The sequence below is a fragment of the Leopardus geoffroyi genome, chromosome B1 (assembly GCF_018350155.1).
Source record: "Leopardus geoffroyi isolate Oge1 chromosome B1, O.geoffroyi_Oge1_pat1.0, whole genome shotgun sequence".
Classification (NCBI taxonomy): domain Eukaryota; kingdom Metazoa; phylum Chordata; class Mammalia; order Carnivora; family Felidae; genus Leopardus; species Leopardus geoffroyi.
Window position 1 is genome coordinate 40,815,930 of NC_059327.1, and position 12,515 is coordinate 40,828,444.

Genomic DNA, 12,515 nt, shown 5'->3' on the forward strand with positions numbered 1-12,515 from the left:
GCTCAAGAATCTGCAAAAAGATCAATATTAAAATCCACAGTACACTTTCCCAAATATAGGCCAGTGGGTCTACATTCAGGAATGTAGTAAGTAATTTGGTAGTAAACATTTGTTTTCTGTGGCAGAATATTTTTAAATGCCCACCCGTACGTTAAACTAGCAGTTCTCCATCCCGACTATTGGTGGAAGAATCTGGGTCCTTCCAAGATTGTAGACAGCATTTTGAGAGAGTGTATTTCTAGGTGAAGTCTTCGTAGTTCTCAAAGGAGCTTCTCAAAAGGAACACGTGACCCAAGAAAGACCAAGAATCACTTATTTTTAAAAAATCATAGTTTTATTGAAATACAATTTACATACAATAAAATTCAGCCTTTTGAACTGTACTATTCAGTGGTTGTTAGTATATGTACAGAATTGGGCCACCATCACCACTATCTAATTTCCAGAACATTCTCATCACCCCAAAAGAAGCCTCATACCTATTAATGGCCACTCCCCATTTCCCCCAAATATCTCAGTCCCCGGCAATCACTAATCTACGGTCTCTGAATTTGCATATTCTGGATGTTTCATATAGTGAAATCAATACAAAGAGCCACTCCTTTAGATGATAAAGGAACAGTTTCAGAAAAGCAAGCATTTTAAGGATAAACAGATTTGTTAAAAGATCCATTGGTTCTTTTTCGCACAGGTGTGGACAAGTGATCCCCAGGAGGGACCTGTTAGGGCAGGACCATTATACTGAGTGGATTCTTGGTTTCTGCCTTGTGCCATTTCAAGCAGGCTCTGTGAGGAGCCATAGGGTGGTGGTGATTCTCAGTACTGGAGTCATCCTCACTCATCCCACATGGCACTACATGGGGCAAATTACTGTGTTATCCTAAGAATCAGGTGAGCGCCTGGAGGCTTGTGACGGACATAGGACCTCTCCATGTCACAGCCTATACTCGCCACCGCCCCACCCGCCCACCTGCTCAGGCCTTGCTACGAGGGTTACTGCTCCTGGGCCTCTGGGCAGCCTGCCGGGAAGTGCAGAAGGCAGAGGAGGACAAGTGGAGTCCCTGGAGAGGGGACAGGCCCTGCCCCCCTGCCTCTGGCTGCAGAGGAATCACAGCTCTGTGGGTCCCACAGTTAGCAAAGCATATTGAGTAGGGGAGAGGGGAGAGAAGACTTTCCTGGCATTTTTGTGTGAGTGTGCGCATATGAGATGACCCCTCCAGTGCATCACTGTCCTGAGAAAGCTGTGCTGAGAACTCCAAGAATATGGTGCTTTCGGACCCTGAAGGATCATCCGTCCTTCGACAATGCGGCACGGGCTGTGAGGTGCTAATAACATGCTACACTGAAGTGGCACGTCATGCTTTCCAGCGTGTTTTCATCAGTGTTTTCTCAACCTTACTTTGCCCTCAAGATATGTCAGTGATAACCCCTATTTTCCAGATAAGGAAACCAGATTGGTTTAGGGTCTAGATAGGTCTAGATAAGGACTCTGAAGCTTGTCCCAAATTATGGAAATAGGGAATGTTATAAGTGGAAAGTTCCATAAAGTTTCTCTAGTTCACAGGTCAGCAAACTATGGCCCATGGGCCAAAACTGGCCCACCACTTGTTGGTGTAAATTAAGTTTTATTGGAACATAGCCATGTCCGTTTGTTTCCATGTTGGCCATAGTTGCTTTCTCACTATAACTGACAGAGTTGGGAAGCTGTGACAGAGACATAAGCCTAAAATACTGACTATCTGGCCCTTAGCAGAAAACATTGTTAACCTCTACTTTAGTTAAGCCACCTCATTTTTCAGATAAGGATAGAGGCCCAGAGCTGGAAGAGCTTTGTCCAAGGTCACACACCTGTTCGGTGGCTACACAGCTAGGTTGGGCTCCCAAACCCCAGTGCTCTTTCTCTTTGGCTTGAAAATCTTTTGTGGCTACAAGATGATGAACTTCTGTTTCCTTCCAGAGCGGACTCACCCCCCTCCATCTGGTAGCACAAGAAGGCCACGTTCCAGTGGCAGATGTGCTGATCAAACACGGTGTCATGGTGGATGCCACCACCCGGGTAAGGCAGGCAGTTAGTTTGTGCTTCTGCCCATGTGGGCTTCCCCACCCTTCTCCCCTATGTGCACCCCTAGCCCTGCCCCGAAGCCCTGCTGCTTACCCATTCTCACCTCTTGCTTTTCAGATGGGTTATACCCCACTCCACGTGGCCAGTCATTATGGAAATATCAAGCTGGTAAAGTTTCTGCTACAGCACCAGGCAGACGTCAATGCCAAGACAAAGGTACAGGAACACTTGAGAGCTGACTTCTATACTGTCACTTCTTAGGTGCCAAATTAGGGTGCAGTCAGAGTTAACCCTGGGGCACTTGGGGCTGTGCCACAATTTTAAGCTTTGACCCTAGAGGTGGAAATGGGGAAAATGCCTTTTTTGTCTTGCACATGGAAGCCAGGCTCTATAATATGTGGGCAGTTCTCTCTCTCTCATAGCTAGTTAATCCTGCCAAAATGTTACCTTGCTTTACAGCAAGGATACAGTCCCTTGCACCAGGCGGCCCAACAGGGACATACAGACATCGTGACACTGCTTCTCAAAAATGGTGCTTCCCCAAACGAGGTCAGCTCGGTAAGTACCCACCAGTTTCCCAATTTCGGAGAAGTGGTCCCGATGGGCAGTCCCGTGAGACCCCTATTCACCACAGAGGCTTGGTCTACCCTTGCTGCACATCCGGGGCCTGGACCATAAAGTCACAGCTGCATCAGTAGCCCATGGCATGGGTGCTGTGATTGATTTCTCTTTCTGGTGAACTCTAGGTTATCCTCTAAATATCATTTACCCTCCCTCTTTACCTTTGTTTAAATAGTGCTGTTGATACTCTCTCTGTGCATGTGTGACACCACTTTTAGTAATAGTACAAGTAGCAAACCAAATGTCTTGCGTGGTTCATGATGTTTCAGGGCTTCGGGGTTGTCTTGAGCAATATGCTCAATCCTGAATAGGGGCTTCCTCATTTGACGATGGGCAGGTTTTCCTAGATTTTCTCCATGGCTGCTTCCAGCTCTGAAGGCATCTGGACCTCGTAGATGTGGCTGCTAAACCTATAACTGGTTGGAGCTGAATGTGTATGGGGCCCAGAACACATCCCTGGGACTGGAGAACTTAAAAGAAAATAAAGCCTCAATATCACTCTACTTCCACTTAGCTCTGTCTCTTCAAATCAAAGTAGAAAATATGCCCCTCCCCTGTTTCTGGTGGTGGTTTGTGATTTCTAATTGGCCTAAACAGTTAACTGAAGTATGTATACATTATTTTGATTATTTTAGCACTCAGTAACGGATACCCAAAGAACTGGTGTTGGGAGCAGTGGGCAACACTGCCCTCCACTTTCCTATTCCAAAATTGCATATGGTGCCTTCCTGACCCATTCCTTCCAGTTGGTTTGGTTCCCTCTTGGCAGTTCTTGACTTGTCCTGGCAAGATTTCCCCTGTTCTCATTTCAAAACTCCCACATTCGGTGCTACAGACTTAAAGTATCACTGCCCTCCTCTCTCCCATACCCCATCTTTGCAAGCATTGTTCCTAACACCTGTCTGGGCTCACAAGTGTGTGGGGGTCTTGCTCTGGGCTCTGAGGTGCAGTGTGCCCACCTACACTCTTCTAAACATTAGAATGTGAGCTTGGTCTACATAAAGGGGGCAGTGCTTTCCCCCCAGATGCCATTCCCTTATCTGATCTCACTCTGTCTCTGCTAATTTTCCCAGAATGGAACCACACCTCTGGCAATAGCCAAGCGCTTAGGCTACATCTCTGTAACAGACGTGCTCAAGGTTGTCACGGATGAAACCAGTTTTGTGGTATGTCGGCTTCTCCGCTGCACCATCCACCCCAGATACACACAGACTGACAGGGCGCCCCTGTGGGTTACTCTGGGAAGAGGGGCACATTCTGGGATGGGATAGGAAGCACAGCACCAGTGGCCGGCTGGGGCCACAGGAAGAGGGGGTTCTCCTCTATCAGGCGGAGTTGTACTGCCACCTAGTGGTGAAAAGAGTTAGGGCTGTGACCAGACCTAAGGGGGCAAATAGCAAGCTGGGTGGGGGGCGGAGACATGGCAATAGGAAGCTGGCATTTCCTGTTTATCCCCTTGCCAGACAGCTTTCAGGCGGAAGGGCCTCTCAGCTTTGATTCTCTTCCTTTACGACAAACCTCCTTTCCCACCTCCTTCCTGCTGAATCTGTGAAAGGGCCTACTGTTCTATTTGGGTTGAATTCTCTGCTTTTTCTTTTAGTTAGCCAGTGACAAGCACCGGTTGAGTTTCCCTGAGACGGTAGATGAGATCCTGGATGTCTCTGAAGATGAAGGTACCGTCTGGGATTAACAAAAAGTCTGGGGAAAGTCAGTCCGAAGGGAGCACACCTGGGAGCCCTCTGTCCCTGGGTGCCTCCTGGCACCTGCCATAGTGCATTCAAGGGCCCTTCTTGCACACAGACACACACATGCACACACGTGTTCTGCGGGGCTGTATCAAAGTCAGAGAGAACTGCTTTTTAATGATGTTTTCCGTTATCAAAAATATTCCTTTAGTGTAATTTTAGGAGCAGGAAAAAAACCTATGTCTCAGAGTTAAAATACAAAATGCCTTGAACTTTCCTAAATATATGTGTGTTTGTCCATTATACATGGAGTATGATTCTACTCAGATCAACTCTCAGAGCTGTTGAGAACTGCAATAAAATTCTGCCTGATACTTTCCTGTGCTTTGAACAAATAACAAGCTGTTTATTTAAAATCTGTAAGAATTCTTTTTTTTAATTAAGCTACTCTTCTGACCACATAGTGGGTCAGTAAGTTTTGGGGTGCAACCATTATTATGAAATCACTATAGTTTCAACTTCTGTGAGCCAGGGAGTGCTTGTAGTATATTTCCTGCCCCACATAAGCCTGTCTCCTCACTTAGGTCTGAGGGGAGCCCTTGTGATGTAAAATCACGGGGTTGGTCTGGATTATCTCTCTAGTCCCTGGTGTCTTAACCATGTCAGCGAGGTGATTAAAGCTCCTTTGTGTCCCCATTAATAATATGCCTCTTGCATTAACTGACTTCAGTCCTGCCCTTTCTTTTTTTTTTTTATTTTTTTATTTTTTTTAATGTTTATTTATTTTTGAGAGAGACAGAGACAGAATGCAAGTGGGTTAGGGGCAGAGAGAGAGGAAGACACAGAATCCGAAGCAGGCTCCAGGCTCTGAGCTGTCAGCACAGAGCCCAATGTGGGGCTCAAACTCACGAGCTGTGAGAACATAACCTGAGCCTAAGTCAGATGCTCAACCGACTGAGCCACCCAGGTGCCCCTAAATAAGTGTTTGGTTTTTTCTTTAAATTTATCCTGCCCTTTCTCAAACTTGGCTCTTCTTTGCTTTCCAGGAACTGCTCATATAACTATCATGGGTATGAAACACTTTCTGTTCCCTGTGGTCCTTTCTCACGAGTGCATTTCACCCTAAGCAATCCCAGCTCTCACTAATCCATTCCTGCTTTCCACCCTCCTCCAATGGCTAACAATCTGGAGCCAGGAGCTTCACTATAACAGGAGATTTACACCCATAAGATCCACGCCTGGGCAGGTAGCTCCTGCCTGTCCATTTCCGTGTCTGTGCCCATGCCACTGTGTTTGTGATCATAACTGCATGAGCTGTTGTTATTCCATTCTGTCAGCTCCAGATCACAGAGCCAGGATGCTCACTGCTAAGTGACAGTAAATGACACCGCAAGGTCGAGGGCTCCCGCTCGGTTCAAGCAAGGAAAGAGAAACAAAGAGGCAGTCGGGGCTGCAGACAGTTTGAACCACTTTGTAATGGACTTAGGAAATAATAAGGTTTCAGCTGCAATGATTATAAAAAAACGCTAGAGCCCTTCAAAATGAATGGGCTCAGTCCCATTGTAGTTTACTCTTCCATAGTGTGTGGTGTGGCAAAGGACAGAAACAACTCTTTTCTTTGGCGTCTGCGTCCCCAGCAAGAGCTGTTTTGAAGTGGAGCTTGTTCAGGCCAAAGAAGTCTCTTCTGGCTGTATTTTTTGTCTTCTGCAAAGGCTGGTATAGACTAAGCTGTTGGGAGCTGGCTGGCTTGCTCTGTGCCACCGGGCTGGAGGAACGGAATGGGGCTGGCCCAAGACATTGTTAGTGGTCCCCTTGGAGCAGCAAGGGCCTTGCTCTGCCCCTCAGGGGCCAGCATTGAGAGGAGGAGCAGGAAAGCACTTTTTAAATAGAAAGAGGAAACCTCCATCCTGTCACTTATGTAGACTTGTGTGGTTTCAGGGGAAGAACTCGTCTCCAAGGCTGAGAAACAGGATTCCAGGGATATCGATGAAGAGAAGGAGCTGCTGGATTTTGTGCCGAAGCTAGACCAAGTGTAAGGAGCGTGCACACCGTGGATGGGCAGGCGGGCCCCGGAGCTCAGGGTGGAGGGGTTCCCCAGCAGGGAAAAGTCACAAGAAGTCCAGGCAGAGCGTGTGCTGCGGACAGGGAGAGAATGCTGGTTGGCTGGATTGTGGGCCCGGTACTTTAGGATCAGTGAGCCCTGTCCCCTGACCGCCAGGCGGGGTCACGGGGGCCTCTCTCTGCCTCTGCCAGTGTCCCTGCTCCCTCTCTGTCTCCTCCTCACAGCCCCTCCCTCTCCTGCACTCCCAGCTTATCACCAGAAAAGTCCACTGAGGAAGATTCACATTAACAACTGTTGCCAAGCTGAGCTCATGCACTGACCATGGCTGTCTGCCAGCACGGCACCTTAGAGAAACCCACAAAGGGTTTGTGTCTGCCTGCAACACATTCCTCCCCCCACCACCTTGGGGTGCTGTGAATTATTCCCATGTGGGTACATCAGCACACAGAGAGATTTGGTGAATAAATCTAAACATGACAATTGTAGAAACACCTAGTCCTCAGGGTTTCTGAAAAGACAAACATGTGCCATCTTAGTCCCAGGGCTCATTCAAAACAGGGCAGTGGAACAGCAGGAAGTGAAGGCCCAAGGGTATTTCACCAGTGAGTATTCACTGTATAAGATACGAATCTCCAAACTCAAAATCATTACTATTTACTGCATAGCAGTTAGAAAGAAGTACAAGACTTGGCCCCTCATAAAGAACCTACCAATTTATTTGGTGGAATCAAAACATACTCCAGGGGGTGCCTGGGTGGCTCAGTCAGTTAGCATCCAACTTTGGCTCAGGTCATGATCTCATCGTTCCTGAGTTTGAGCCCCGCGTAGGGCTCTGTGCTGACAACTCAGAGCCTGGAGCCTGTTTCAGATTCTATGTCTCCCTCTCTCTCTCTCTCTCTCTCTCTCTGCCCCTCCCCCCCCCCCCATACTCTCTATGTCTGTCTCTGTCTCTCTGTCTCAAAGATACATAAACATTTAAAACAATTAAAACACACACACACACACACACCCCAAGAGGTCACAGAGCAGTGCAGGATAAGATGTTAAGGCCAGAGCGAGGATCCTATCAACAAGGGCTCCGAGGCTGAGAAGCGGGTGGTAAGTGTGAGGGAAGGCTTCATGTGGGAGGCAGCCCCTTCATCTGGCTTGTGAAGGACAGCTGGGCCCGAGGAAAGGCTTTGAGGTGAGGGGAAGGGCTGGTCAGTGTGTGACGCTGAATTGTATTGCTTGTGTGATGTGCATGTCGGGTTGTGGCAAGGGTGGAGGTAGGTTAGGTTATTATGGGGGTACGGAGGTGTTTCATTAGGCCTCCCATGGCAGCCAGGGGCTATTTAGAAGAATCATCCCTCTGATTTCCCCATGTTCTGGGTGTCTAGGGTGGAATCTCCAGCCATCCCGAGGATCCCATGTGTCACACCTGAGACAGTGGTGATTAGATCTGAGGAGCCAGAACAGGTAAGAAGCACCTTTTGTTTTTTTGTTCCCATCTGCAGAGAGTGGGTACCCCTGGGACAACGATGGTTTTGAAATGATCCGCGGTATGATAGGAACTAAGAATTAAATGCCTGTAGCATTTACCAAGCCCTTCAATTCAGGCTTCCACGTGTACTTTGCAGTCCCCTGTGCTGCCAGAGTTCTTATTATCCCAGATATTAATGATACAAGTCTCAGAGAGCCCAAGGGTGTGTGAAATACCATTATGCTAGTCCGTCCAGTCACAAATGAGGCTGAGAACTGATGCCAGAAATTCTGGCTCCAAAGCCCGTGTCCTCATGGCCACACTCCCTGTGCACAGGCTCTCTGCGTGCCGGGGACAGTGGGTCACAGTGCTGGAGAGGGAGCTGAGGTTGAGCTGCGGGCCCAGTCACCGAACTCCTTTATTTCACATCCGTTAGAGAGGGGGACAGTTTCTGCCTCCCCTTCCTCCAGGGATTATCGAGAAGTTAAAATACCAACACAGAAAGGGATGTCAGAGAGAGCTGTTCCCAGGCGGCACTCTTGCTCATCATAGTCCCCTATTTTGTGGCTTCCCTGGGTGCCATCTGAATTTGTCCCAAAAAACGGTGGGATGGTTTCAAACAAGTTAATTCTCCTTAATTTAATTTTATGCTATCTGGCACCCCACCACCACTACCGCCACCAAGGGAAGGAGATTTTCTAGGATAAAAAGCAGTGTGATGTTTGGAGGTTGGAAATGATTGCCCTGAGGCCTGATAACTGAACTGGGCCTGGCCTGTTTTCCAGCTAGGGCTGGTCTTTTCCTCTGCCACCAAAGGGCTAGATGTCTGAAAGCAGCAGCCATAGCCCTCGACCCCAAGGGTGGCCTGCAGGGACAAGCCAGCTGTGAAGTTGTCCAATCAGCCATCCATGCTAGTGCTGTGATACTGGAGTCACTCACTGGGAGGCCTTTGGGAGATATGGTGAAATATGGTCCTGGTACAGATGTGGCATATTCCCTGGATGCTGCCAACAACAATGAGAAAGTCACCGTGTCAACCTGTGTCCTGTTGTTCCTTGACCAACCCATTCTCTTCAGCTCCTTGCTTAAGTCATGCACTCAAGACAGTGGGCATTTCTTACTGTGAGCCCTGTAGGAGGACTGTGAGACCCAAGCCTGACCCCTAAGAGCAGACGGACCAGCTGGGAAGGGTGGGCTCAGATATGTGAAGCCAGTTCTCACAGATTGCAGAAAGAATCAATGTCCCCCATGCCAGATCATGCTGTGTGAAGCCTTCTGGATTAGAGTAGTGGGAAAGCTTCATGTAGGAGGCAAGGTGTGACGGTGGGTGGAGCAGGCCAGTGAAGGAGAAGGACAGGGGTGTCAGGACCCATGGGAGCAAGAGGGGACTTGGGAGTAAACCCAGATTCAGACCCTGCTGGCTTTCATGGGTGCTTGTGATATGCAACGCCCCATGGGAGGCAGCCCCATGGCTCCGTAGCTACAGTGTCACTGAGGGGCAAGGACCATCCCTTTTGCAGATGAGGAAGGAAGTCCCCCAAGGTTAGGGTGTGCCCCGTTCACCTCCTGTACCTCAGATACCCGCAGGACGAGTCGCTGGCCCAGAGCTAAGCAGCTAGTAGGTGATGGTGCAGGGTTCCAGTACCAAGTCTGCAAAAACTGAGCTCCCTAGAGCAGAGGTTTCACACTGGAGAGGGGCTGGAGGAAAGAGCGGGTAGGTCTGCAGTTTGTGCGGTGGATGTTGGACCTAAAAGGAGCCAAGGAGCAGCCATGATGGTAGGAAGAAGTCTATGCTTCCTTTTAGACTCCAGAAAAGCCTTGTCCAGAAAGGGTCAGTAGTGAGTGTGCAGGATTTGGGTCGCTTGCTTTCTGGCAACGAGACGCTCCTGAGCCTCCCCAGCCCAGAACGACACCAACCTGGCCAAGACTAGCTCCTGTGGCCCAGGAAGTGCTGGGACAATTGGCCTTTCTCTCCTCCTCAGGCGTCTAAGGAGTATGATGAAGACTCACTCATCCCCAGCAGCCCGGCCACAGAGACCTCAGACAACATCAGCCCAGTGGCCAGCCCCGTCCACACAGGGTGAGTGACCCCGTGACTCACGGGTTACGGGCGTGAGTCTCACTCTCCCTGTCTCAGAGAAGGCGTATAGAAGCCCAACATGGATCTGCCTGTGCCTTAGGTTTTTGGTGAGCTTCATGGTGGATGCCCGGGGAGGCTCCATGAGGGGGAGCCGTCACAATGGCCTGAGGGTGGTGATCCCGCCCCGGACATGTGCCGCCCCTACTCGTATCACCTGCCGCCTGGTCAAGCCCCAGAAGCTGAGCACGCCTCCCCCACTGGCCGAGGAGGAGGGCCTTGCCAGCAGGATCATCGCGCTGGGACCCGCCGGGGCCCAGTTCTTAAGGTGAGAAGTCACTCACATGGGATGTGACACATGCCCTTAACCTACCCCTGCCTCTGCCCCTGCCCCTGCTGGTCCGTCGCTGCCACCTCAGCATCAACCACCCAGAACCACCCCAGCCACAGGGAAGAGGAAATGCCAAGTCCCAGAGCCCCATGCAATCTTGTTTGTCTGCTGTCCTGACAGAGTAACAGAACCAGGAACTTTTAGTCCCTGTCTCCCAGATACACTGAGGAGTCCACAGCCCCAGGGTGGAGCTTACTCCTCTCAAATCTTGTATGATACTAGAGAAGGGGACTGAAAAGACTGGGCTGGCTACCTTGGGGCCTTCAAGGGCTGAATTATTTAAGCTTTAAGATGGTATTTCTAAAAGACAGCCCTACAGCATTGCCCCCAAGGACAAGATTAGTGGGCTTGAGAGTGAAGCAGAGTGGGGTTCTACCTGAGCTTTGTTGGGACAGGTGTGTCCAGGGAGGCCCGGCCTTCTTGCCTTTGTCCCCTGCCTGTCCCCACCTCTGAGCTTCCATCCACCCCTGGAAAGCAGCCTGCAGAGTGCTTTTGTGTTGCTTTTCCCTTTTTTTTTTTTTAATTTTTTAATGTTTATTCATTTTTGAGAGACAGAGAGTGATGGAGCATGAGTGGGGGAGGGGCAGAGAGAGAGGAAGACAGAATCCGAAGCAGGCTCCAGGCTCTGAGCTGTCAGCACAGAGCCCAATGCGGGGCTTGAACTCACGAACCGCAAGATCATGACCTGAGCCGAAGTCGGACGCTCAACCGACTGAGCCACCCAGGCGCCCCGATTTTCCTTTTTAAATGTAGTCATCAAAGCCTCCCTCTGAAGGAAGTGGCTTTATCACCATTGGATAGAGGAGAAAGCTAAGGCTTGGTCCCCTGCCTAGGGATATCTAGGAATGGCTGGCGGGTTCTCGGGATCAGGTCCGAGGGCTGGGTTACTCAGCTGAGTGTCCACTACATGGCCATGGCAGGAGTTCCCCCTGTGAGGTGAGATTGGGTCCTGTGCTTACTGTTCCTCCGGGGCCTGGCAGTGAGTGAGGGACCCTCGGAGCGTCTCAGGAACTCAAGCAGGGTCTGTTCCCCATCCGGACCTGCCCTAAGGTGGGGCCTCACTCTGGCTGCAGGATCCCATCTTTCTCCAAGCAGGGACCGACTGCCCCCCCTTTCCCTGTTCTTTCCTCCCTGTGCACAGCCACCCGCCCACAGGCACCCACGCCCACATCTACACACCTTGCCCACCATCTGCTCTGTCCCCTCAGCCCTGTGATCGTGGAGATCCCCCACTTTGCCTCCCAAGGCCGTGGGGACCGTGAACTCGTGGTGCTGCGCAGTGAAAACGGCTCCGTGTGGAAGGAACACAAGAGCCGCTATGGAGAAAGCTACCTGGATCAGATCCTCAACGGGATGGACGAAGGTAACTGAGCCCCAGGGATCCCAGAGCAGGGTGCTCTCCTTCTGGAAGGTGGGACTTGAGCTTGCGATTTTGGGGTGGGTTGTTAGGACCGCCTGGAGTTTGGGCAGGCCAGAGAGACCGGGGATGGCCCCATCAGGTCCAGTCCCAGGTGCCTGGGGCACCTGAGGGGTGCTGCTAGGTGCCTGGGGAGGGGACAAACATCGGGAGCCAGGGATGAGGAGGTTCTAGGGACACAGTGGTTGAGCCTGCATCTGGCACGACAGCATGACCGGGGTGGGTGGCATCATGCCATGTGATTACAGAGCTGGGGAGTCTGGAGGAGCTGGAGAAGAAGAGGGTCTGCCGTATCATCACCACCGACTTCCCCTTGTACTTCGTGATCATGTCACGGCTCTGCCAGGACTACGACACCATCGGCCCTGAAGGGGGCTTTCTGAAGAGCAAGCTGGTCCCCCTGGTGCAGGCAACGTTCCCAGAAAACGCTGTCACCAAGAGAGTGAAGCTGGCTCTGCAGGTGACACAGCCCTCCCTCCTCACCAGTTGCCCCCCCTCCCCCCCCCCCCCCCCGTCCAACTCAGAGTTTATGGAAGGTGGGAGGAATTCAAGGCCCCCAGGAAGACTTCCCCAGCACATCCCCCACTTTTGTCCAATGCCTTAAAATCCCAGTTAGAGATGTGACCTTAAAGCTCAGAAGTCGGGTGAGTGGGGTAGGGCAGGCGCTCCCTGGTAAGTTGCAGAAAGCCCCAGATTACACATTAAAACACGACCCAGCATGCTCGCATGCTCGACGTGAGA

At 50.6% G+C, this 12,515-nt stretch overlaps 1 protein-coding gene across 24 annotated transcripts in view; it reads left to right on the top strand.

The window, feature by feature from the left end:
- ANK1 (ankyrin 1) overlaps positions 1 to 12,515 on the top strand; it is a 219,690-nt gene that overhangs the window by 162,651 nt on the left and 44,524 nt on the right. For 16 of the 24 annotated variants that reach the window (XM_045459301.1, XM_045459354.1, XM_045459264.1 and 13 more), the window contains 12 exons: positions 1,958 to 2,056; positions 2,180 to 2,278; positions 2,522 to 2,620; positions 3,757 to 3,849; positions 4,284 to 4,356; positions 5,415 to 5,438; positions 6,307 to 6,400; positions 7,807 to 7,885; positions 9,872 to 9,969; positions 10,070 to 10,294; positions 11,566 to 11,720; positions 12,023 to 12,234. In XM_045459301.1, coding sequence (XP_045315257.1) covers positions 1,958 to 2,056; positions 2,180 to 2,278; positions 2,522 to 2,620; positions 3,757 to 3,849; positions 4,284 to 4,356; positions 5,415 to 5,438; positions 6,307 to 6,400; positions 7,807 to 7,885; positions 9,872 to 9,969; positions 10,070 to 10,294; positions 11,566 to 11,720; positions 12,023 to 12,234 — 1,350 coding nt within the window. The remainder of the gene's footprint in view (positions 1 to 1,957; positions 2,057 to 2,179; positions 2,279 to 2,521; positions 2,621 to 3,756; positions 3,850 to 4,283; positions 4,357 to 5,414; positions 5,439 to 6,306; positions 6,401 to 7,806; positions 7,886 to 9,871; positions 9,970 to 10,069; positions 10,295 to 11,565; positions 11,721 to 12,022; positions 12,235 to 12,515) is intronic. The other 8 variants (XM_045459389.1, XM_045459281.1, XM_045459290.1 and 5 more) reach the window with 1 other exon arrangement.